At 44.8% G+C, this 26,550-nt stretch overlaps 2 protein-coding genes across 4 annotated transcripts; one reads left to right on the forward strand and one right to left on the reverse strand.

Moving 5' to 3' along the window:
* Positions 1-10,921, forward strand: adora2b (adenosine A2b receptor). Of its 2 annotated transcripts, XM_065963021.1 has the most exons (4): positions 2-158; positions 340-435; positions 591-808; positions 7,465-10,921. In XM_065963021.1, the coding sequence occupies exons 3-4, from the start codon at positions 672-674 to the stop codon at positions 8,198-8,200; spliced, it is 873 nt and encodes a 290-aa protein (XP_065819093.1). In that variant the 5' UTR covers positions 2-158; positions 340-435; positions 591-671; the 3' UTR covers positions 8,201-10,921. The 2 variants fall into 2 exon arrangements, with proteins under 2 accessions (XP_020505630.1, XP_065819093.1); XM_020649974.3 differs by having other exon boundaries at positions 1-158; positions 340-808.
* On the reverse strand, positions 10,523-25,580 carry zswim7 (zinc finger, SWIM-type containing 7). Of its 2 annotated transcripts, none has more exons than XM_029280417.2 (5): positions 25,434-25,580; positions 23,772-23,793; positions 22,596-22,698; positions 13,403-13,547; positions 10,523-11,324 (listed from the first exon to the last, which is right to left on the reverse strand). In XM_029280417.2, the coding sequence occupies exons 1-5, from the start codon at positions 25,510-25,512 to the stop codon at positions 11,092-11,094; spliced, it is 582 nt and encodes a 193-aa protein (XP_029136250.2). In that variant the 5' UTR covers positions 25,513-25,580; the 3' UTR covers positions 10,523-11,091. The 2 variants fall into 2 exon arrangements, with proteins under 2 accessions (XP_029136250.2, XP_020505631.1); XM_020649975.3 differs by having other exon boundaries at positions 13,443-13,547; positions 25,434-25,566.
* Between the last annotated feature and the right edge of the window lie 970 nt (positions 25,581-26,550).

Raw genomic sequence — 26,550 nt, forward strand, 5'->3', positions numbered from 1 at the left:
GGCTTGTCTGTAACATTGAGTTTCTTCTCCCTGTTCTTTCTCGGTAAATTGTGTCACAGTCTGCCTGCGCTTCAGATACACAGATGCCGCTGAAACGCACCAAAGATCGGTCGCTGTTTGTGTGAAATCACACAGAGACGATGCACAGGTTCATTAAGGTGAGCAACAACAATGTCCACTGACTTTGGTATGCTTTAAATGTGTCCTCGTGCAGCCGGCTTTGGAGAATAATGCGTAATTACGCGGCTACAACAGGAGTTGTCAACTTTGTGAAGGAGGAATTTTAAATTTCGGCGTTTTCCTATTTTGAATATAATGTCAGCTACTTTGTTTCAACAGATGGCTGGTTGTGCAGCTCACACTTGTGGAATATTCCTGGACTACAGCAGAAAGACTTCGTTACTCCTCTGGTACTAGAGGAGACCGTGTTTGTGGGTGAGCGTCCTCCCTGTGATCAGCCTTCAGGTTTTCAATCACACTTTGCTGAGATGAGTCCGTTCTACATCGTGATTGAAGTAGTAATTGCTGTTCTCTCCATATCCGGCAACGTGCTGGTGTGCTGGGCCGTCGCGATCAACACCACTCTGAAGAACGCCACCAACTACTTTCTGGTGTCTCTGGCTGTGGCTGACATTCTGGTCGGTTGCCTCGCCATCCCCTTCGCCATCACCATGAGCCTCGGCATCTATCTGGACTTCTACGGATGCCTCTTCCTGGCCTGTTTCGTCCTGGTTCTGACCCAGAGCTCCATCTTCAGTCTTCTTGCGATTGCAATCGACAGATATCTGGCCGTGAAAATCCCCCTGAGGTGAGCATGTTTGTTGTTTGTTTCTGGAGTGAAATTAATTTATAAATTCTTCAGAAGTTAGTTTGCATAAAGACAGGATGAAGCTGAAAGACAACTGTGAAGGGAGAGAGTCGCTCTTTCTTCTTGGACTGGATTAAAGTTGTTCTCGGACACAATTTGTTTGGGAACCAGCCACACATCCACCAACAGGCTTTAAAGAGCTCTGGCTACTTAATCACGTATTAATACAGAATGTGCAGAAACACGCCTTCCCCTTTCACCCAGTCTTTATAGCAAGAGCTCAGCATCACCCTCAGACTCTCTAAATATTGACACACGTATTGTCTGGAGAAGGTAATTGAATTCAGGGATTGGGAGATCAGCTCTGTGATCTCATGAATGGCTTTCCTGCACAGCTTAATGCCCCGCGTGTGTAAAAATAGCCACGGTTCAAATCTAAACTTGGAATGAAAATCAGATTAAACCTCTTGGAACACTGTTCTCAATCTGTAGGATAAACACCACTCAAACACTGTGATGTCTTTAAAGCCTTCATCACTAAAGTAAAGGACTCTCACATCCAGTGTTTTCATCTGACACCTCCAGCAGCTCCTCAAAAAGGTGCAAAGATGTGTCCTGCAGGGGTTTGATGTGACACAGAGATAGAAGCCTCCAGATCAATACCTGGCCACAGTGTGCCACGTCTATTGATCCTGATGATAAAGGCCAGCGAGCCCCTCGCCCAGACCGCCTGAGGAAACAGAAACGTGCTGCCGGATATTTCCTTCAATTGAAGAATGAAAGCTTTATCTCCAGAGGGGGATTGTCTGTCCCCAGGATGTGTTGTTTTTTTGGCATTTGAGGATGTCAGAGTTGTTTTTGTAAAGCAGCGCTCAGTGCAGTCGGCGTGGTGAACGCTGGCGGTGCTGTGGAGGGCTTTTTGTGCTCTGGGGTTGTGATGTGCTGTCATTTCCATTAGGCTCAAACTCTGGCAGGAAAGGACAGTTTGACACTACAGTCCTGGATGGAAGTTGATTTGTGGCTGGTGAAACACCCGTTTGTGCTTCTATTTCTGACCTACACTCCTAAACACTCCTTCTGTTGTTGCTTCATGCAGAAGTCTAAACCAGAAGTTCCTAACAGTCTGTAGACGGTTTTAGTGTGACATTTTATAGTTTCCTCTGAAGAGGAGTTCCCATCCGACTGCACAGATGTGATAACAAGACCAGTGTGTGCATGTTGTGCTCAGATTACTCGTCCACAGCGACCGCTTTGTGTGTGTGTGTGTGTGTGTGTGTGTGTGTGTGTGTGTGTGTGTGTGTGTGTGTGCAGCACATCTTTGGGGCCTCCTCCACTCTCTTAGATAAAAGCGTTTTCACAGATGTTTTTTTAGTGGATGTTAAAGGCCAGAGCCAGATGTTTGAAACCCTGTGAAATGACGGAGCGTAGCCACACACCCACTCAGCTCCCCCTCGAACCCCCTCCTTCACCTGTTTGTATGCCACAGAAAATAAAAGACCCTCGGGCTATGTTGTCCCGCCGTCCTGTTGGAGCTTTATAAATAACCTTTTACACTTCAAAGACGTGTCCACGCCCCCACACCAGCAGCTCTGCCTCACTGTGGTCAGGGACTGTCTGCATGGCCTCGTGCCACTCTGCTGATTCAACCCATTCCTGCTTCTTATTCAGGCTTCTTGTTTTTGTTTCAGCTCATGTCGGGTGGGGGGGGGCGGGGGGGGGGGGCTGTGTGGCGGTAACGTGTCTTACTTGATGGAATGTCTGCTCCAGATTGACTCAGGAGGACTTCTCTCTCTCTCCAGCGTGTGCAGAGATTCTGTGGATTAATAAAATAAAGAAGGTCAGGAGTTATACTTGGGTAGTCATGAATATACCTGGCAGCCCACACAGACATCATCTATGTGAGGGAAACACTAACACGAGTACGATCTTTAGGTGGTTGGAAGTGACTGATCTTTACGATGTCACAGCTTCACTCAGGTCGTATGGTCGTTCCCTCTGTTCAGCACACGCTTCACATAAGACCCTCCAGCGAGCCGTTGTTCCCTGTATGGATCCGTCTGATTCTGTTCTGTTCCTCCAGTCATTAACTTTGTCCTGCAATTTGTCTGTCTGAGAGCAGCTCAACTGGAAGGTAGCAGAGACCTCGATGACGACGATGATCTGAGACTGTTCACAGAAGTTTCACAGTTTGACACCCTGTTGAATTCTGGGACAGCGAGTCCAAACTTCCCCATGACAGAGAGGATCCTGCTCATCCGTGTGAACATCACACACACGGCGGACATTTAAATCAGTGTTTACAGCCTGTTTGTTCAGATCCTCACTTAAACAGTTCGTAATCGCAAATCCCGCCCAGCATCGCCCGACCGGCTGTTTGCATACACTCCAACAGGCAGTGTGAGGTGGTTTAAAAAAAAAAAAGTGATGTTGGTGTGAACAGCCACCTGTTAGATTGTGTTGGAGGCTGGAGTGCGGACGCCGCAGGACGTGTAGGCGGATGTTGTGAGTGTACAGAGAGCGTGTGTGTGGGCTGGCAGAAGTCTGAGGCCCAGGGCGGAAGCTCAGCGACAGACACAAGAGGAGGGATGTATGGAGAATAGAGCAGGGGAAGAAAGACAAACAAAGATAGATGCCAGCGTGCTGTCGTCATGCCAGAACTAATCCATTCAGCCACTCACTGCCTACGAACACAGAAAAAGAGGGGGGGGGGGGGCAGGAGATGGACCCTCTGGGAAATGCTGTGGCTGAACTCGTGACTGATAAATAGTAGGGACGGGAAATTACAGTCATCTAAATATGAACGAGTACTCGCATTACATTATGAACCAGCACTGGAGAACTCCCTGATTCTTTTTAGCGTCAAAAGGTCAGACACGGCCCTCCCGCTGGTCCGTCTGTTTCCTGTTGTGTGTCGCTCCTCTGTTCTGTGTGTCTGTAGGACGGCCATCTTTAAATCTCAGTTCTGAATGAAATGACAAGTGATGCTAACGTAAGACTCTGTGGTGACACTCAGTCCTGCTCTTTCCTCAAACATCTCGTCCTCTCTCATAGCTGTTGTTAGCCATGATGGAGATTTAAACTCCGACAAACAAACGCCATCGGGTCTCTGAAGTCTGCTGAGGGCAGACGTGATGTAAAAAGAACGACGCAGGAGTAGCAGACGAAGCAGCAGAGTCCTCTACACGACACTATAATGAGAATATAAGAATGAGAACAGGAAACATAATGCAGCAGGTTCATTAGAGCACAGAGATGGTAGAGGTGGCGTGCAGACAGTCTATGGTCGTGCAGCGATCACAGGGAAAAAATGTCACCACCCCCTCCCACTCGCTCCAGGTGAATTCTCCTGATTATATCCTGCTGAGTTCTCACATCAGATCACTCTGACTTTCTGCAGAATAAATACGAGGAGGCTGGAGGAGAAACTCCGGGTGAAGAGCGAAACATTCAGCTGTTTGTTTACACATGACGCTCAGCAAAAGAATATCAGGAAGTTGTGCAGGTGTGAAAACACTACTTGTCTGTCCTGCTCTGTTATCAGTGTGATGCTTTTACACAGATAAAGTTCTCTGAATGGTGCCTGTGTCAGTATTTCTCCGGTCACGTTATAAAGGTCGCAGCAAACTCTTGAGATCAAATAATAGGTATTAAAGGGGATATATTATGAAGAATCCACTTGAACCGTGTTTTTGAACATATATCTGGGTAACCTGAGTGTCTACTGACCCACAACATGTGAAATAAACCCATCCAGTCCTTTGTTTGTGGTCTGTATAAGTCTTACTACACAGAGAAAAATGCTCCGTTTCAAATGTGCTCTCCTTGTGATGTCACAGTGGGATTCTGGTAAAAAAAAAACAACAAAAAAAAAACCTCCCCTCCCCTGGTATCTCCACCCATGGACTCCACCCCCAGCCTAGAACAAAACTTTTGCGCAGGTCCTCCATTTTTATTCTCTCTACAGAGGAGTGATGTCTACCGGGAAAACTCAGGAGGGGCTCATTGCATTTAAAGAGACACACACACCAAAATGGAGCGTTCTGAGAGAGCTGGTTTCTACAGGGTCACAACCCTCCTCTGTTAGACTGTTTGAAAAGGTGGAGAAGGGGGATAATATGTCCTCTTAAAAAGTGTGTCTCATACTCTGGATTTTACGGTTATATTGATGAGATGGCGTGATGTCTGGAGCTGTCTTCCTCTGCGGGCAGAGCGTTGGATTATTCATGGCGTCCCTGCAGGCTGCCGTAGGACAGAGGAGGAGCAGCAGAACCACAGATTAATAATTGACTGTTGTCGATATTCTAATTCTTATAACGAGAGCCTGTTCTTATTTATGATGTTCAGAGATAGACTCAGCTAATGATTAAGAGTCCCAGCTCCAGGGACACGACTTTCATTTCACTAACAAATTCTCTAAACCTGAACCCACGACTGACGCACAGGAAGTGCTTGTCTGAGGGATCGCTGAAGCCACTTCCTCCCCCAAGCTTTGCTTTTCCTTCATCTTTTTATTGGACGGTTTTATCTTCATGAAACGACTCAGACCAACGATGAGCCGCTGATGGTGCTCAACAAACTTTAGCAGCTGCTGTATTTGTAAGAAGTTTGTCCTTGATGTAGAAACAAGCTCTTTACTTCCTCTCCTAACAGGAGTACACCTGTGTGTACGTGTGCATCTGACATTTAACCTCTGACCTCCAGCTCTCGCTGAAGAACAGACGGTCACGTTATCCTCGTCTCCCCGGACATTTCTAATTCCAAACTCGTTTTTGATTGATTGTTTTTTTTCCAAGTGTAACCTCCGGCTCCGTTGTTTACGTGAGGTCATGTGAGGCAGTGCATTCTCCCATGAGTCGATAATCTGTGTGAAGTCCTGAAGTCTGCGATGAGTCATCATTTACATAATTTTAGTGTAAGCATGCTCGAGATGATAGAGAAGAAGATCTGTTCAGATTCTCCTGATGTATCTGATGGATAACTGTAAACTTTATTAACAAATCTGAAATGTAACTTTCCCCTTCTGTGACATGAAGATCAGCGTTCAGACAAAGTGAAACTGAACAGGTCACATTGAAATTCAGATAGATTGTGATCATGTCGCATTATTTCTGGCACCTCCAGCTGAGGCCTGCTCGTGTGTGAGTGTGAGTGTGAGTGTGTGTGTGTGTGTGTGTGTGTGTGTGTGTGTATGTGTGAGTCACTACCATGCGGTCGCTCGCCTCGTTCACTTTGAGGAAGCAGCTCATTTGGCCTCGAGGTTCATATGACGGGGGAGTCAGCGCTGCAGCTGAGTCCGAGCGGTAAGGGTTCAGAGGTCAAACTAAAAATACTGCACAACACTGAGACTTCAAAATAAGTTTTCATGTTAACTTTGCTTCTTTCACTTCGTCGTCTTCACGTTCGGTTGGTTTGATCTGTGGTGTATACCACATCTGTACCCACAGTTGATGTGTGTGTGGTTCTAGCGTTATATATTAGATGAAATGGTGTGAAGTAGGATGGGAGGACGATGTCAGGGATAGCTGCAGACATTTTGACCACATGCTCAGAAACGATCCTGTGACACCGTGTTTCCATGAGAAGTGGAAAGTGCATGGAGCTATTTCGCCTTTTTTCTTCATTGTTTTATTATTTTGTGGAAGGCGGCGGAGTTTCCACAGAGCAGAGATACTTCACTCCCCTCCCCCCCACCACTCAATGAAATGAAAGCTGTTGCCAGGGTTACTGTTTGGTTTGAACAAATCTTCAGGTTTATAATCCAGATTTTATAAACTTTATAAAATGTCAGATAAAGTTTCTGTAGCACTCACCTTGAACACATACTGTAAGCGTATTGTGGTCCTTGGGGGGCGGGCGGCCCGGGTTCAAGTCCGGCCTGTGGCTCCTTTCCTGCATGTCGTTCCCCACTCTCTCTGTCCCTGGTTTCTGACTCTGTCCACTGTCCTGTCTCTACAACGGAGGCATAAAAAGCCCCCTAACAAGTATTATTTTGATTGTGACTTTTATTTTCTTTATCGTTTTCTTAACCACAACGCCGTGACAATCAGAGACAAACACTACCGCCCCGGAGCAGAGCAGCAGACCGCGTGCTGAGGTGAAAACCCCGGCACAGATTTGACAAACTGCATCGTCTAAATCGTCTGGTTCTCCTTTTTCATTTGACTGAAAGCAGAGATGTTCCCAAAGAATCGCTTTAGGTACCAGTGCAGCTAGCTGCCTTTCTGTCCGTCTGAACAGGAGGTGGGCTGAGGCAACTTCACGTTCAGTTGTGGCCTCCGTTCTCTGCAGATGGCCTGTTTATATCGTGGTAATTCATTTTAGCATTTACCGTGACATGCAGGGTCAAAGTCGCTCCTAACACGGTGTCTGTGTTGTTGATGTGGGTCAGAGAGCTGACAACGCTTGTGTTGCTCCTGTGCTTTGTCGTCTCTCGTCGTCAGGTCGTCAAAACAAAAAGGTTGATAACAAGAGACGGATATATTTCTTATAACACTTGAATGCACCATGTGTGTAAATCTTCAGCATCTTATTTCCTGCCTGATTCTTGGCCTTGTCCTGGTGCGTGGGGGCGGGGGATACATGAGACGTGTCAGCTCGGCCACACAAGCACAGAAACACATCAGGATAATAACACACTCTGCTTTTTTCTTCTCCAGGTACAAGGAGCTGATGACCGGTAAGACGGCCCGAGAGATCATCGCTATTTTATGGATCCTGTCCTTCGTTATTGGCCTCATCCCTTTCTTCGGGTGGAACTCCATGCACAAGAGCTGCGGGAACAGCAACGGCTCTGAAGCACAAAACACTCCAGACGTTGGTCCCACGGGGGGGCTGGGGGGAGGGGGGGACCTGCTACCGAGCTGCTGGCTCCAGTGCTACTTTGAGAGCGTGGTGGACATGAAGTACATGGTGTACTTTAACTTCTTTGTGTGCGTGCTGCTGCCTCTGCTCATCATGCTCTGCATCTACCTGAAGATCTTCACGGTGGCCAGGAAGCAGCTGAGAAAGATCGAGCTCAAGTGCGTTGGAAACGGGGAGAGCCATCATCACGGGCTGCTGCAGAAGGAGATCCGCGCCGCCAAATCGCTCTCCATCATCGTGGGACTGTTCGCCATCTGCTGGCTGCCCGTCCACATCCTCAACTGCCTCACGCTGTTTTATAAGAATATGCAAAAACCCGAGCTGGTCATGTACGTCGCCATCATTCTGTCGCACGCCAACTCTGCGGTCAACCCCATCATCTACGCCTACCGCATCCAGGACTTCAGGAACACCTTCCGGAAGATCCTGGCCCGACACTTCCTGTGCCGCAGGGAGGAGCTGTACCTGAGCTCCAACGGCAGCAGACGCAACAAAGACCAGATCCACATGACCATCGACCCTCTGCTATAGACCGAGTCCGTCTGTCTGTCTGTCTGAGGAGGAGAAGGAGTAATACTACTCTCACAGAAGTTTCTAATGTTTACAGAACGGGGGTGTTATATGTGAAGCTGAACCGCCTTGAATGTGGGCATTTATTTATGGATTGTTCCGATGACGGAGGTCAAGCAGCGAGACGTTTAAGAGTCTTAAATAACTTTTGTATGGTGAAGGACTTTTGATGGAGCTAACTGGATTTATGTGACTGTGAACAAATGCTCTTCATCACTCAGATAATCCTCCCTGTTACGTCTCCAAACACTCAAGTTTTATATTGTCAACATTCAGTGCCAGTGTTTATCCCTTTATTTATTACCGGACCTTATATGTGAGAATGTAAAGATCAAAAACCTTTGTGTGGCTCCATCTGTAGTCTGAAACCTGGAGAGGTACACGAGTGGTCGTCTGCATCCTTCAGCCTGAACTCAAACTAAAGAGCACCACGTGGTCCAAACACAGTGAGGAGTACAGATTCTTTGTTTCAGTAGGAGAGCTGCTGCTGATGTTTCCAGGTGATCCTCTGGATCTGGGATGTGCAACTTTGTTCACAGCAAGGGCCACATTCATTTAATTCTCACTGCCTGAGGGCCAAATTGTAGCATACAAGAACAATTACAGTCAATTAATAACTCAAATTAACTCAACATAAACCAGCGATGGAATATTATTATAGACATGTTTATGGTTTTCATGATTTCATGGAAGATTTTGTCATGTTTTCTTCATGTTTCCAATTAATTGATATGTAAAAATTGACCTGAGGGCCACGTTGAGGGTTAATCTGCTGAACATCTGTACAGATGTGTGCCGACCTAATCTCCAGACGAGCGAAAAACTATTCTCAGACTTATTAGTAAAATGTAAACAGCTGAGTCAGAGGAAAAGGGGAAATCCAAACATCAACAAACAATTTGATTTTCCTCCCATGAATCATTTCTCAGAGACACGGAGGGCAGAGAAGTATCTGGTGACCCTCGTGGCTCCGAGCCCGCTGGAGGCTTTTTAGAGGCTTCTGGATGAACAGGAACATCTGATGCAGTCATGCAGACGCAGACATGAGGAGTTTAGCATGACACACCTGCGGCGCTGCTGCTGCATGTTCATGACGCCGAGCTCAGGCAGCGGGACACACGTTCACCTTCTTGTAACAGCTGCTTTGTTTTAAGTCAGACCATGACGTGGGCGAACCAAATTTCAAAACTTCAAATCAATGAGATTCACATGATTTCTCATCAGCGTAGCTTCAGGTACGCGTGCATTCAGAGGCTTAAACAACAGAGAGCATGAGTGCTTCGCTTTGTTAGGGTGTATAGAAATGTCAGAAGCCTTGGGGGGTCATTTGAAAGCCGTCTCAGCTAGGATCCTGAGGTTCTGATGAGCCCTCTTAGTGCAGACAGTCCTCCACAACCTGCTGCCTAGAACGACCGGACTGAGACGAGCCGACTAAAAGAGAGTCCACCATGAGACTTTGAGGATGAAGCCCCAAAAACATTTTACAGTCAGCATGCATAAAATCCCTCTTAACACACCTCACACCACAGGAACATCTGGAAACATCGTCTTTGGAACCATCAGATAATCGGGTCTGAAATCAGCCCTATGACCCTGTAGTGTGTACCCCGCTTAAGGAGCCAAGACTCGTAAGCCGAGTGATCTGTGCGAGTCTCCCTCTCTCCGTGAAACGACCCACTAATACTCGGCCGTCAAAAACAAACACCTCCTCAAAGACAAATCACCACCCACAGTCCTCAAAAATGTTCCACCGTTAAAATGTTTTGAATAAAAAACGTTTCATTTGGAGAGAAGTAGCAAAACGTCACAGCATGTCGACATCACTAAACCCAACAGAACAGAGTGTCTCGTTTTTTTCACTGATTCAGTTTTGATGACATCATGTTTTCACGTGTTCACAGCACACAGAGGTTCCTGTTCATCCTTTTTGTCCACAGTGGAAGAAAAACTAACAGCATAAAATCAAACTGTATACTTCTTCATCTTCTTCTCTTGTTGTTTAAGGACAGCATTGACCCCGAGGCTAAAATAACTTGTTATTGAGAAGCTGAGGATGCAGATGTTAGCCACGAGGCTAGCGCTTTAGCTACTGATCCAATACGCATGCACTGATGTGATTACATGGCCTCTGCAGAGGGCGCATTTCACTCTGCCTTTCAGGGCAGCCATTTTCTTTTTGGGCCTGTGAGCCCTCTCTACAGAAACAAAAACATATTGCTTTGATATTTGAGATCACTTCCCGTTGCTGTGCCTCATCGGTGGTGGTGATTTAAAGTTCCACTGTTTCACCTTCATGTCCGTCGTCCCTCCTCTGTATAACTACAAGGGCTACCCACAGGAGTGTGCCAAAGCTCGAGTACATTCCACCGGAGACATCTCTACTGTAAGTGCACTGTAACGTCGTGTTGTCGTCTCTGTCCTCTGATGTGTCAAATAAAGAAGTACTGTAGGTGTCCGACTGATCGATGTCAAGCTATTGCCTTCTTCTGGTTCAACATTCCTGCCGCTCATTCCCAAGTATGGATCCATCAGTGAGTTCTGGTGTTTGTTACTGATGAGAACATCCACTGACTTTCGTTCATCTGCAGAACCACAACAGCAAACTGACACTGCTATTTACCATGATGCACTCTGTTTGTATGGTGGATTATTTTGTTAATAAAGGCGATGTTTATATTGTTACATGTCTGTCTTTATTGCTAGAGCTTGTTTTAAATAATACACTTTATATATACACAAATGTAAAGTAAAAGAGCTGACGCTGCACATTCTCAGAGAACAGATGCCACAGCCCTGGAAACAGATTAAGAAATCTTCTGAAAGAAAAAATAGATAAAGCAACATCTGGTGTCTTAGGGAGGGACGTATGAAAGAGTGTTCACGTGCTCTTCTCTCTGAAGTGACCTAAAGAGTCTTTTTAAAGCATCGGTGCTCATCCAAGCGTCCTCCTGCTGCACTGAACGGAGCGGGGACGTCACAGGGCCGAGGTCCCGCTGAGCAGCGTCGACATGTGCTGGTCGCTCACGCTCTCCTGCTGAGTCACTCCCATGGCCTGACTCAGGTACACGGCCAGGATGTGTTTGCACTGGGAGAAAAGAGGGCAGACATGATTTACAACATGAACACTGATGAGGCTTCTGACAGGATATGAAGTGCCTGATGACACTTCAGTGATGAGCACACACAAAGACGAGAAAAGAGCGGCGAGGCTCTAATCTAACAGCAAACACAAAGCAAACACAGGAAGGATTTTTAATATTCATATCGATTCTAAACATGAAAAGTGGGTTTAAGGAGGGTGTGTGTGTGTGTGTGTGTGTGTGTGTGTGTGTGTGTGTGTGTGTGTGTGTGTGATGAATTAGATGAGAGGACTACAGTAGCTGTGCTGAATGTTTGTACGAGTGGCTGCACACATCTCATTATTATCAACATTAGCATGTTAATCATTGGCTTGTTTTTGCCCTCAGCCTGTTCCATGCATTAACGATGAGCTTTCCTCCACGCTCACACGGCCGTGATGTAGAGCTGCACGTAAACAATGAGTCAAAGTCAGAGTGTGTGAAGCAGCAGGAAAACAGAGCCTCGTCTATGTGTGTGTCTGCTGTGTGTGGGAGAGCTTCTCCAGCCGTCCTCTGACCCACTCTTCAGAACACTTTGGACCTGCTTTGCCCTTTCCAGTCATGCCGGAGTCTGCAGCGCTCCTGATAGCACAGACTGGCTCCAGCAGGGCGGAGCACTGCAGACTGATGGTCAGACTGATGTTTTATTTGGAACTTGGGATTCAGGTCTAAACCTGATCCACCATGAGGGATTCTGCACCATGTTTTGGCTTCCACATATTTAGCAACAACAACAAAAATCCATTTCAGCTTCTTATGGCGAGCTATAAAAGCTGCAGGATCTTTTGATGAGGCAGAACATAGTTTTCTGTTTCTGCGTCTCTTGGTTTTCACAGGGAATGATATCAGCTCGAGCTCTGCGGTCTGATGCAGCTCTCTTTTTCTCACACTGAGTTTAGCATCGTCCTCCTGGGACACAAGACATCCTGACTTCCTGCAGCAGTGCAGCCCGTTTGCTTGCATGTTTTTAAGATTCAGAAAAACTGCCAAAAAGGGGGGAGACAAACTTCAGTGACCAGACAAGATCGTGTCTGGACCACAAACATCTGTTACACACGTTTAAACGCTTTTTTTTGTCAACTTTTTTGAGCGCCAGTTTTCACCAGGATACACGCCTGAGTGACGAGACACAATCGCAATGAGGCAGCTCTCCTGTCCGTACTCACTTTTTTAACGTCATCCTGACTGTCTTTCCATTACAGGGTTAAAGCTGCAGCAGGAAACTGTCTTCTCTGTGGGGGGGTCAGGTACCACAGCACGGTTGAAAACGTCTATTCGCCAACGCCCCACAGAAACATGTTGACATCTTGTGCACACAGCAAGAAGTATTCAGGACGTTCAGCTCTAAAGCTGCAGAATGTAAGGTGCTATTTGTACCTGCAGGCACCTCAAGGCGCCAACAACCAAAACATGAGTCATATATCACGTTTTTCAGTCGAGACGAAGTTCTTTAGGAGGACCATGAAGTATCAACACAAGCCAAAGGTGATTACACTGTCTGTGCAATCACCTTTATTCTTCTTATGTTTATTTAAAATGAAAGGAAGCGCACTGGTTTACATCTCTAAGTGGGTGCTGGATCCAAAGAAACAAGATCCGCACACCAAGGAGCTCCCGTTTTAAGGATTTACTGACAAGTAATGTTTCGAGCCGACACTTAGGAAGAGCGTGATGGCTGGAAACTTGTCAACGGGAGCTCCTTGGTGTGCTGATATTTGTTCTGTAGCTTCTTTTGACTCGTTTTTTTAAACCTACATCTTTGCTATAGCCAGTACGGGAGGGACAGATAACTCATGAGACATCGTGTGAAATCCACATTATTTATGTATTTATGTCACTGCTGAAATGTGATTTTGAATTTTATGTTTGTCTTTTGAATGTGATTTGATTGTGATGAGAGGACCTCTGAGCTTGAAATGCAAACGGACAATAAAGTGTTATCTTATCTGATCTTAAATTGGTGTTTGTTTGAAATCAGAACTGAATCTTTATAGGACCCTTCTGTTCCAGCCTCTGGTACTTTACAGTTCAGGCTGGTACCTACGTATATATGATTTGAGGTAGTCTCTTAGTTTGAGACTCACCAGCGGACCCTCGTTCCTGCGGAGCACGGTGTAAGCGAAGGCGGGGCAGGGGCAGTAGTGACACGATGAGAAGCAGGTGTAGCATCGGCCCGAGCCTCCGATCACCTGCAACACAATCAAACGAAGCACATTCAGAAATGTGGAACGACTTCTTTTCAAAAAAGATCCCTCCCAGACACACGATGAGGCAGGAGGGTCATAAAGCAGATAGGATCTCTATGTTCGGATTGGCTGCCAGCGGCTGAGCAGCAGAAGAGGCTGCAGAGACAGGAAAACAAAAAGCACAAACTGAACTGCTTCCTGATTGTCCCCGAGCGAGTGCAGACATGAATCAGAGCGAGCACACTGACATGTTTGATCCGTCTCGTCTTCGCTCCTTATCATGCTCTCTCTCTTCAAACCGGATCGTCACATCGAGCAGGTTTTAAATCCAATCAGGCAGTTTAAAGATTTATGTCTTCTGTGTTCTGCAGCTGACGGAGAAGAACAATAAACCTGCGCTGTGGAATTTCTGTTATTCTAATCATTCTGTTCAGGTGAATTCAGAACCATCGTTTACTTCTAGTGGGATGACGCGTATCAGGAATTAGTGGAAGTGGGGAAACCTAAACAGAATAAGTTAGACAACAAATATTATAAAGGAATATTAACAAATAAGGCTCGACGGATATGGATTTTTTGGGGCCGATACTGATATTGATAATGGGGAGAGACAAAATCTGATATCTTCTGGTATCTTCCTCTGATCTAGCTTTGATCTGTAGAGATAGATAGATATATACTGTATATTTATTGTATGGATCCCTCAGTTATCAAACACTTGTGGAAAAGATTAATAACAAAGACAAGATGGTCACTCAGCTGTAAAGTAACTGAGCATGTATGTGCATCACTGCTCGACTCTCTGCTGGTGAAAGAGAACTGTTAGTGTAATACAAAGAAACTCAAATGAATACTGTTTGACTGGTGAATAAATCGAGAAATATCGGCGCATATCTGTGTTAAAATTACTTGATACTGATAGTCGCTGGATATGCTAATATCGGCTGATATTATCGGCTGGCAGATTAATTGGTCGAGCTCTATTATCAAATACGGAAAAGTTATCTTGTGTCAACGGCAGCCTCACACATTCATCCTGTCCCTACAGACGGACTTCCATGACTGTTGAGAAGACACTGATCAGTATCCGTGTCCTCCGACTGATCACCACTCACTGTGAAAAGGTCACTGAGTGAAAAGTTATCGTCTGATTAACAAGCTGTACAGCGAGAGAGTACAAGTGCAAGAGAGTGGGAGTGTTTATGAAATTAACACAAAGATGATGACAGTACGGAGATAATCATCATCAGTGACGTCTTAATGCAACTCAAAGGTTCAGATTTGGAGGCGTGATGTAATAAAGTAACATCATCGTATCGTGATGTGACCTGGTTGGATGAGAGTCAGGGTCATGAGGTCAGCAGCTGATTGGATTGAATCGTTGTTTTTTTGTGGCGTCAGGTTCGGTCAGTATGAAGCGCAGCCTCCGGCTTGAGGGCAGACACTCAAAGACAAATACTTTGTATGTTTGAAACCTACTTTACAATAAACCAGAGTTCTGATTCTGAACCCTAAACTTGTCTTTGAGTTACTCTGCAGAGAGACTGGTGATGTCGTACAGGGCCGAGCCCTGCAGATGCTTCCTGTGTGAAGTCAAAACGCTCACACACTCCGACAGCAGCCACGCTGTTCAACTGGGATGCATGCACATCGTCTTACACACAGCTGTTAAGACTTTTTCACATTAACTTATTTTGGCAGAATATCCTAAAACCAACTCTCTACTAGCTGCTGCCATCCCTCAAGTCTTCATGCTGCGAAATTCAGCTTGTAAGAAAGGTTACGGTCCAGAGTTACAGAGATATCTAAACTCAGATTCTGTTTTAATGTGGAGTCTTCTTTCCTTGATGTTTCATCAGAGAGAACACATCAGGGTTGAAGGGGAGGTTTTGACCATGGACCTCATCATTTAACACAAGTTGTTTGGAGGAGATGAGCCCCGTTTCCACCGAGCGGTCCGGATCAGTACGCATATATTCTTCCTGTATCTTATCCCATCTTTCAAACCCGGCGCAGTTTCAGCAGGCGGCTGTTCATCATGAGTCTGGAAGATTTCTGCCTCTTAAATTGATGTTTTTCCTCTCCACTGTAACTTCGCTAAGTGCTCATGATGGGTTAATGTTGGATCTTTGTAACATAACAATGAGTTCTGTCTTTAATCTACTTTTTTAAAGTGTCTTAAGATAACATTTGTTATGAATTGGTGCTATAATAACAAAGATTGACTGATTGACATTTTGCCGTTTCCACTATCAAAAGTTGGGAATAGTACCAAATAACCGATCTGTCAGTCCTACTTTTTGCCTCCCTTCTGTTGGGGTACGAAGATCTGACCCTAAAGCCTGGAGCTAGACACACCGCAGTCCGATTGGTTGAAAGAATCAATCGTAGTTTCCTGTGTGACAGCGGTAATAAACGACGACCACAAAATGTAAGAGTAATTTCAAAAAAGTTTCTGTTTTTCACCAATAATGTCAATGCGTAGCTCCGCCCCATGGACGACCTTGGAGGTGGTGGACACAAAATGCTCGACGTCCTCCATTGTTGCTCTTTTTTTACTGTGTCGTCTTCTTCTTTGTTTAATGGTTTGGCGGGCTACACGGTGTCCCGCTGTTATGATCACACTATTACGTAGCTGACACGACTATCGCCATCAGGCTTATATCCTGCCTACCAAGTAAGGGTACGATTGGTTGCAGAAAAGCAACCAAGATCAGGATTTACCGCACCAAACTGTCCTGATGGTCTCGGCAGTCAGACAGCTCCAGTCCATGATGCTGATGCTCACCTTCAGCTAAAGACAGTGATGTAAGTCTCGTCGCCTTCGTGTGCACGCCGCTCGAGGTCATTAAGCTGGTGGATGAGCCTGACACTTCACAATAAATAATGCCTCCTGAGATGCAGAGGAGGCTCCATTTTTCTCTACAGCTTTGATAAACTGCCTTTCCCTGTGACCTACAGATGTAAAAAATCTCCCTTCCCTTTAATGTGATGCCGGATTATATATAAGACAGAAAAGAGACGACTACATGGACCTCAGTGGAGATGGATAAAGCACCACAAACAGCAGGATCTAGAGACCGAGCCAAGGACGGCTTCAGTTTCCAAACAACCAGGTTCATTGAAAAGCAGCTCACACTCTTTGGGCCCTTTTGTGTTGTCTGCTGTCATTGTCGATTTTGTGGCTCTGCTGAATCTCCATCTTTAAATCCGGCAACAAACAGTCTCAACAGACCCCCCCCCCCCCCCCCCCCCCCTTAAGTGGTAGATTTCTACTGCTGGGCTGAGATCCAGGTTTCCTCGAAACTTAACGTCGACCAATATCAGCCGTTCAGTTGCCTTAGAAGAAAGAGTGCGAGTTGAAACCTCAGCACAGCTTTGGCCCCGTTTCTGGCTGGCTCTCATGGGAATACTTTCCTGGAAGCGGACTAGAGCCAGCGGGCCAGAAGGTTGCACGGCCCTCTGTCCACTGTTTCCACACCACAAACAGGGCTTCAGGGAAATTAAAAAGCTCTGGGAAGTAATTGAGATACATAACCCTCTATCTGTATCGGCTGGCCTTAGCAAAGGGAAAACTTTACTGGCAGAGACCCTGCATGACTTCTTGTGAGTTTTAGGACTGATAAGCCCAGTTTCCATCAAGCGGTCCAGTTTGGTTCAGAACAGTTTGGTATAGAGCCATCGTAGTGTAAGCCAGATGGCAATGGCTGAGTCAGCTACGTAATAGCGTGACATCATCACAGTCGGCGACACATTGTAGCCCATCAAAAAATACAACGAAGAAGAAGAACGCAGTAAACAAAGAGTGACAGTGGTAAATGTACTTTAATTTTTTCTTTTCTAGACTACGCAAAGGTCACACCTACACATTCACACCCTGATGGTAGAGGCTGCTGAGGAAAGAGTCCATCAGAAGTAACGATCTCCATACATACACATTCAAACATCGCAGACGAAGCAGCGGGAGAAACTTGGGGTTAAGTGTCTTGCCCAAGGACACATCGGACATGTGGCTGCAGGAGCTGGAGATCGAACCCCGACCTTCCGTTGAGAGACGACCTACTCTACCAACTGAGCCAGCCCCCCGTATGAAGGCCAATCCAGCAGAGGTCAGAACCTCTGAGGTCATCCATGGGGCGTTGCTACACGCTGACATTAGTCTCAAAAAACTAAAACAGCCTCAAAATTTCCCTCTCGAAATTCACAGGATATTTAAACATGGCGTGTGTTGTGTTTGTTCTTTATTACCACCGTCACACAGGAAGTGAAGATTCTTTATACCAATCAACGGACTGCAGTGTGTCTAGCTCCGCCCTTTAGGGTCAGATTGGTCCAACAGAAGGGTTGCAAAAAAGTAGGAATGCAGGGATCGATTATTTAGGTCCCATTCCCAATTTATGACAGTAGAAATGCTGGGGCTACTCGATTATGGCAAAAATCATAATCCAGATTATTTTGATTTGTTAGCTAATCAGTTTTACTCCTGTGTGTACAAATAAATATTTAAAGTCAGCTGGTGAACAAACGCTGACTCGTTATCGTAAATGTTTCAGAGAAATATCTTTAAAGAAAGCCAAAAGAATATGGTATAAGAAAAGGAAACAGGTATCTCTTCTTCAGGTCGGAGGCTCAGCCAAAACTGAGCCTGGTGTACCAGCATGGCGCCGCGTCTGAGACAAACAATAAAGGAGACGTTTAGACGAAAAACTCGCCATCAGTTTCTGCTCGTGGAGCTTATTAGAAACATGCAGAGGCTTTTTAGTTCGGGTACAATCACTTCTATCTGAACCACTTCTCTTGCCCGCTTCCATCACTGCAACACCTGTTGACCTGATAACTGCTCTCATATCTGGCAAACCGAGGGGCATCCAAAACGGCCGTGTGGGGGTGCCTTAAAACGGCCTACCTTCTCTGGTCCAAATAAATCCAGAGCATTCAGGACCAGAATCTAAAGTTTGAAGGAGAACATACTGGCTGCTGCATTGTTGTTAGAGAAGCCAGCACTTCAACATAGCATGTTTCCTTAATGTCTGATCATATAGTAAGGTACCTTTATCATTTCACTCACTACACATCTTACTTCTTAAACATTATTAAAGTCAATGGCATCCTCACACATTCATCCCGTCCCTACAGACGGACTTCCATGACTGTTGAGAAGACACTGATCAGTATCTGTGTCCTCCGACTGATCACGACTCACTGTGAAAAGGTCACTGAGCATTATAAATGAGGTAAGGTGAAAAATCTAAGCAGTGAAATGCCACTCTCTCATGAGTTATTCATTCCCTGAGGAGAGGAGAACAAATAACCATGACAACACCAGAAACTGAAACAGAAATCAACTTTCACAACATTTCTACGCCACAGATAGCACATCAATTCACAGAACATCCAGTTAACTCGTCTAGCTCCGCTAGTGATCTACGGGTAATTTCACACCAACCACAGAGCGGTGTTTGAAAATGTAGGCCAACATGGAAGTACATTTCACCGTTACTCTGAATGATTTGGTTGCAACAGGAAGTGTGAATCTGTGAAATTAGAAGAGGAAACGTCCCAGTCGTTCACTTGAATCTTTACCTTACTTCACATTTTCTTTAAGACTTTATGGTCAGAGCGTCTGGTATCAAGTCTTGTTTCATAAAGCCTCATTTTTATAAAAAATGGTCTCACTGGGAGTCAAACTGAGGAGAAAGGGGGGCGGCTTTAGGGTGGTTTCCCAAACTTATCTGGCTCCTGACCCCCCCTTTGACTTCACCAGAGCAACCCCAGACATCCAGAACACAAACAGCTTGTTGCTAAAATTAATTTATTTTCATTCATGTCAAAGCGTTTCTGCTGTGATGCCAGAAAACGTTCATCTTGGAGCACATTCAGGCTTCTTGGTGTTTATTATTGTGGACAGAGGACATTTCTGCACGGTGGACCACAGAGAGACTCTGCAAGGTTCTCGTTTTGACATTCACCCACAGTGGCTTGTGTTCAATATATCTGAATATCCAATATATTTCTTATCGATCCAGAACACTTTTAAATCTGGTCCTGCATCTTCAGATTCTGTGTTTACAAGCAGAATCAATAAATACAGATTGTTAACCAATGGATGACATAACGTTGGCTACATTTACTTTTTCAAAATAGAGTCTGATGCTTCTCTGGAAACCACTCAATGAAAACTATATATTTTTTTATATCTGATGAGGAAACTCTACCCTCTCATCCTGTAACTTTCCCACCGGCGTTCTGTACGGACTCCTGAAACTCGGATGACTGCGCCTCTCAAAATGTCGTCCCTGCCTTCAGTCTCCTTCAAAGGTTTTTCTTATTCTTTTTACTAACATTGGTTTCACATGCTGCCCATATATGGTGTATCCTGAGACCTGAGAGGTCATGACTCAACCTTTAATCCTCAGAACGCCGTCACCACTTCCTGTCCTCCAGCTTGGATTTCTCTAGTCATAGACCTGTTGTGATCATAAAGCCACGTTGTCCTTGTTCAGCGTTCAGATATTCAGGTGGGAGAGGTTGGGTTAGTTTTTCACCAGCTTCCCACTGAAGCCCTCATCGTCATATTTAAATGCATAAACCTAAATATTGAGACAGCAGCGCTTAGAGAGACACACTGTGTAAACTCCAGCCCCACTTCATGCATCACTAAAGGTTCAAACATATAACAGAGCTGCCAAGATAACAGGAACAACGCCGACGCCAACCACTACAAAACAAACGCCACATTCAAAGATTTATCACAAAGAGGAAGAAGACTGTCATGAATACGATGTTTATGTTGTCAAACTTCCAGGTGAGGGGATTTATGAGACACTAATATTCCTCAAAGTGGAGCCTGGTCCTCACAGCTGAGAGAAAAGTATCAGGAAGCTGCTTCAAACCAAGCAGCAAGCTTTCACTGTTGAAAAATGAAGCTGATGCTGAAGTGTAAAATCCTGCAGTTCCTTGAGTGTCCACTGGAGGCTGGCTGCAGAAGCACAGGAAGTCACTTACACACCCATTCTAAACAGCCTGTTTTTACAGCAGAGTTTACAACATGTTTACAGCCTGGTTCAAAAAAACAAATAGGTCTGATTAGATAATAATTGATCGACACACATTGTACGGGGGGGTGAATGTTTTGATGACTCATCAGTTTTGATTTGATGAAGGATAAGAGTTATTCACAATAAGGCGTGTAGCTGACCTGATTGACAGGTGGGCGCAGTGTAACAGTTTGTCAGGAGGCTTAAAACCCGCCTCAGCTCCAGCTCTCAGCCTGTCGTTAGGTTGACTGAAAGTTAGACTGAGAGCATTTCCAACATGGAGACAGCCATCAATGGGACTCCAGTGCCCCCTGCAGGAAAAGACGGGTGACGTCACTCAAGCTTCGTCTGCTGTATTCATACAGTCTGCACATTTGCACACCTCCACATCGCACTTTACATATCTTAGTAAAAATTCCTATTTTGTTCTGAGCTCACGACCATTATATTGTTTAAAGGTCCCATGTGATGCTTTTTCTGGTTTTATATGCTCTTTAGTGTGTTTTCCAAGTGTCCTGTGCATGTTTAGGCACATCTATGTGCAAAAATTCAAAGTCCGCGGAAACGCAGCTTCTCCTGCCTCCTCCTGTTAGCTGTAACATTAGCTGCATGTAACACTCGGTTCTAGCCCCCCTCGATAAAAATTTGTCAGCCCAACGTCATTGTCAGTGTGAGATCACTGATCTAAGCCCATTGGCTCGTTGTGGCAAACCCTGCAGCTCATGTTGAACTTTCCGAGACGCGTGCTGAGCAACTGACCAATAACAACAGAGCGGATCGGCAGACCAATCAGAGCAGACTTGGCCCACGTGGGGTCTAACAGTGTGGGCTCAACAGAGCGTAGCTGACGGACTCAGAGCGTAGAGGGAGCAAGGAGGAGCAGTTCATGAAAACAGACACTTTTTTCAGACTTTAGCTATTGTGAACGTACAAAAGTAGGTACATAAATTAAATATACGAACCCCAAAAAGGGCATAATATGGGCTCTTTAATATCGTGTTGTATTGTCTGATTTTGTTGTTGTTGTTGTCCTTGTACATGTCGTGGTTATCTGTGAGCTCCTGCTGCAAAACAAATGTCCCCTTGTGGGACAATAAAGAATCTAAATCTGAATAACTCGAGGGAAAGGAGCCGCAGGTCGAAATTGAACCCAATGCCGCCTGCTTGGATGGCTGCAGCCTCTGTGTAAGTGGAGCAACCTAACCACTAGGCCATCAGTGTCACATGAACTAACTGTTTAAACTGTGTCTTTAATGATTGCTACATCAGGCTGATTTCTGCAGCTGCATCTGACGGCAGAGCGTGTTCTTAACTGTGAGTGGCTTCACAGAGCGTGAAGTTCATGCTGCAGCGATGAAGGAGTGCACGGAGAGATGTGTGGACTTCACACAGATGCAAACACAAGCAGACAGCCTGAGCCTGAAAAGCTCAGTACTGGGAGAGCTGCTACAAACCGATCCTCACTGGTGTCTTCCTTTGCACGGTCACAACCGCTCAACGAGACAAACCAGGGAACACGATGACATTCAAAGAAGAATTTAATTTTTTCTGCACGCTGCAGGATCACTAAAGGATCACGCAGCAGAATCAGTCTTTAAATAGCTTCATTGTATTTTCAGTTCCCTTTTCTCTTGTTTTCTTTTGTTCTGCTGTAGTTTACAGGAAATTTGGGTCACAATGACCACAAACCTCAACGGACTCAGAGGGTAGAACAAACACCTAGCTGTGGGAGTGTCACCCACCTGGGGGAGGGGTTACAGCCCTTTGTGACTGCCTGTTTGAGCACACATTTTCTGAAAAGTGGAGCAGGCTAAAGACGGAGAGGATGGCCTTTTCTCATCATTGGGGGGTTTGTAGACAGACTAGAGACACTTATTAGTGTTAGAAAAACATGGTGAAGTGGATTCTGCATCATATGTGACCTTTTTTTTGTCCCATCAGAGCCTATCGTGAATAACTCTGTAATGAATAAAGCGTGTGCTGCAGTTTGTAAAGATACAGAAGTGTCACCAACCTGAAATGCTTCGCGTCCACTCGGAGATGACACGCAGGTGACGGAGCGCTGGTCCACCAGGTCCAAAGCCTGCAGCGCACAAGGTCCAAAGACAAACTTCAGCCTGACAGACGTGAGAGAGAGAGAAATCATCCTCAGAGGGGAGTGAAAGATTTCAACACACCAACATGTTTTATACGTTTACCTTCAAGTTGTTGAGTCTTACATCTAGAGTTTAAACCAAACCTCGAAGCATGTCGAGGTTATTTTACATTCATCAGAAATGTTCTGTTTGGACTCTACAAGGGACTCTACACAAGTTTCATTCAACAACAATATCCATCGATTCTAATCAAAGAGTTGTATACAAGTTAAAATGTTTACTTCCTAGGGGAGGGGTTACTGCCCTTTGTTTTGTCATGAAGGGAAAATCTCCAAACAGCCTGTTTGAGCACACATTTTCTGAAAAGTGGAGCAGGCAGAAGACGGAGAGGATGGACTTTTCTCATCATTGGGGGGTTTGTAGACAGACTAGAGACACATATTAGAGTTAGAGAGACATGGTGACGTGGATTTTATAAAATATGTGACCTAAGGAGGTGTTCTCACATCCAACAGGTCATAAAACGATCACACTTAAAAGATAAAGAATCCCGCACTCGACTCTAGATGATGCCGAGCCAGAGTCTTGTTAAAGAAGTGTACAGAGATGATCTTTATCGAATGACGATGTTTCCTGTTCTGATTTATTGAGAGCTCAACTATGTGTGTGACTCTGAAGTTCCCTTTGTTTGTATGTTTGTGTTGAAAGTGATCCTGCTTTGCACTACATCACACAAACACATGTTGTTCTTTAAAGACATTTTACTGGAAGCTACCAACAACAAAATTCTGTCTGAAAGAAGAGAAAGTGAAATCAGCTTGTCGAGTTTCCTGAGTGTGACAGGCGGACCGGAGGCGAGCACTTCCTCTCTTAACTGTGAGCAAGTGTCTCAATGAAGACACTGAGCAGAATCATGACAGCGTGTGTCTGTATGCTGTCTTCCTCTGAGTGGTTTTTTAAAGATTTATTCTTGGGCTTTTTGTGCCTCTAATGGGAGAGATAGGACAGTGGATAGAGTTGGAAATCAGGGAGAGAGAGAGAGTAGGGAATGACATGCGGGAACATGTAATTGGAATAAGAAGAGAGGAACTTACGCCATGAGCAGATCATCAGGAACTGAAAAAAAGAGAAAAGAAAATCATGTATTTAAATTAGAAGTTTGAAGAGTAAAACACCTTAGAACAGAAAAAGAGAGAGACGGTAAACAAGCCAGAAGGTGAAACCAACATTGACACTAAAAAAAAAGTCCTGTATTTATATTTATTGTGCTACCACAGGCCCAGGAGGCAAACCTGCCATGGACCCTACAGAATGCACAGATTATACTCGCACTGCATGTGTCCTCGCCAAGCGGAGTTGCACAATAGCATAGGGCAGCTCACGATCACACAGCACGTACTCCTTTCAAATACAGTTATTCAGTATCTAATAATAGGCTACTATAATAACCCGGTCTGCGGGGTTAAACTAAATGATGGAACGTCAACTTTAAGTTGCACATTATGGTCCATCTTACCAGGTAAAACATGTAGAACTTCTTTACAAAAGGAATGAAGGCAGGGACAATAATTCATAATATAGACATCAAATAGTTTGTAGTTCCAGTCAGCATGTAAAATCAGCAGCTTGCTCGCTCTTTCTCTCTTCTTAACTGTCCCTTCCCTTTACCCAAAATCCAGGAAAAGCAAGAAGGCAAATAATATTTACTCCAATTTTTTTTTTTTTGCAAAAATACTTTACATAAATAATATATGTTTAATAATAAATCTTAGGACAATACTACCAGTACCCAGGGCCCTGGGTTCTTACTGGGTCCTGGGTACTGCAGTGATCCGCCTCTGGACCTTTGTTTATGAATTTAAGTTTAAAGTAAAGCTGTAAATAAAAGCCTGTTAATAGAAGGTTTAGTGTATTCACATTCTTTGAGGTTCACCTGTATGTTCACCTGTTCACCTGTATGTGAGCCTGTATGTGAGCCTGTTCACCTGTATGTGAGCCTGTTCACCTGTATGTGAGCCTGTAAGTTCACCTGTAAGTTCACCTGTAAGTGAGCCTGTTCACCTGTATGTGAGCCTGTTCACCTGTATGTGAGCCTGTAAGTTCACCTGTAAGTTCACCTGTAAGTTCACCTGTATGTGAGCCTGTTCACCTGTATGTGAGCCTGTTCACCTGTATGTGAGCCTGTTCACCTGTGTGAGCCTGTAAGTTCACCTGTAAGTTCACCTGTATGTGAGCCTGTTCACCTGTATGTGAGCCTGTAAGTTCACCTGTAAGTTCACCTGTATGTGAGCCTGTAAGTTCACCTGTAAGTTCACCTGTATGTGAGCCTGTAAGTTCACCTGTAAGTTCACCTGTAAGTTCACCTGTATGTGAGCCTGTTCACCTGTAAGTTCACCTGTAAGTTCACCTGTATGTGAGCCTGTTCACCTGTATGTGAGCCTGTAAGTTCACCTGTAAGTTCACCTGTAAGTGAGCCTGTTCACCTGTATGTGAGCCTGTTCACCTGTGTGAGCGCGCCCCCTACAGGCTCAGTACTGCATCTTAATACAATTCAGGAACATTATTTAAAAGTGTTTGAACCAGATTGTAATACTTTAATATAACTGTTGGATATTATTAACACGACGGTAATCTTCCTCTCTTTACGGTGAAAACTTCCCGGTAAATCACCGTTTCCGTCATATTCTGTTTAAAACACCGCGACCGTTAAGTTAAATATCCGTGCTATCAGGTAAATCTCTCGAGACTCTTCTTACTTTGAGACGTTTCCAGGAAAGCTTTCTGAATATCTCTGAAAAGTTGTTCTGCCACAGGAGGTAAGAATTCAGAATTCATTTTTCACACCGTTTATTTGTTTCCGGAAGTCATCGCAGCTCTAAGCCAATCGCGTGCTGCTTTTTTTCTTCTTCCTTGGAGTTTTATGGCGGTTGGCAAACAGGCTAATGGGCGCATTACCGCCACCTGCTGAGCCGGAGTGCAGGTCAGAATTCTGGCAAAGGGAATCAAAAATAATAATAAAGAATAATATTACTTAAATTCTGTCTTTTAAGCCTGTCCATTTCAGAAACATTATTAACCCTTTATAACCCTTTTTAACCCTTTATTTTATTGACACATCACTGTTCAACAAGGCACATTTTGTGTATTTATATTTGTAAATATTGGTCTATATATAGTTCCCTATACTCGTATCAGTAGTGTCAGACCCATTTAAACTGTGGGGGCTTAAGCCCACAGAATTTTTGATATTTTTCAGTATATATTTTGGATAATAAACTGGCAGAAAAATGAAAACACTAAAGTAAACAATTTGTGCATCAAACTGAACTATTTTATTTAAATGCTTTAATAAGCTTAGTTCTCTTTGTTATTTGACAATTTCAGACCAATCAGGGAGGATATGATGATAATGTCATCAGGTAGGTGAAGGTGCTGATGGTGCATTCATGTGGTGTCTGACACATTGGAAAAACGAGTGTCCGAGTTGTAAAATACACATGAACACCTGCTCAAGTCGGAATAACAACTTGGTATAAGAATGAGGTGCCCGACTTCCCAACTTGATGTCAGAATCGTCATGGTGGGCAAAATGTTTTGTTAATGTTAACATACTTTTTATTAATTCACGTATTGCAAAAATAACTCAAAAATAACTTTTAACAGTTAATCACGTGAACACACTGAAGTCGGAAGAACGACTTCCCACCTCGGAAACTGGGACCACCCGAGCAGCACCTGAATGCAGCGTGAGGCTCTCGGAGGCAGGTATGAAAGTCTCATAATGAAGACAACAACATGATGCTGCGGGCAGGCACGGTGTAACAGTTTGTCAGGAGGTTTAAAACCCGCCTCAGCTCCAGCTCTCAGCCTGTC

The sequence above is a fragment of the Labrus bergylta genome, chromosome 14, assembly GCF_963930695.1.
Source record: "Labrus bergylta chromosome 14, fLabBer1.1, whole genome shotgun sequence".
Taxonomy (NCBI): domain Eukaryota; kingdom Metazoa; phylum Chordata; class Actinopteri; order Labriformes; family Labridae; genus Labrus; species Labrus bergylta.

Excerpts from the sequence above, each read along its gene's own strand:
- adora2b (XM_020649974.3), top strand. The coding sequence starts at position 489 with ATGAGTCCGTTCTACATCGTGATTGAAGTAGTAATTGCTGTTCTCTCC. Across the intron at positions 809-7,464 it reads GCCGTGAAAATCCCCCTGAG|GTACAAGGAGCTGATGACCG; the intron begins GTGAGCATGTTT and ends TTTCTTCTCCAG.
- zswim7 (XM_029280417.2), bottom strand. The coding sequence starts at position 25,512 with ATGAATTCTGAATTCTTACCTCCTGTGGCAGAACAACTTTTCAGAGAT. Across the intron at positions 23,794-25,433 it reads TTTCCTGGAAACGTCTCAAA|TTCCTGATGATCTGCTCATG; the intron begins GTAAGAAGAGTC and ends TCTTTTTTTCAG. Across the intron at positions 13,548-22,595 it reads GTGGACGCGAAGCATTTCAG|GTGATCGGAGGCTCGGGCCG; the intron begins GTTGGTGACACT and ends ATTGTGTTGCAG.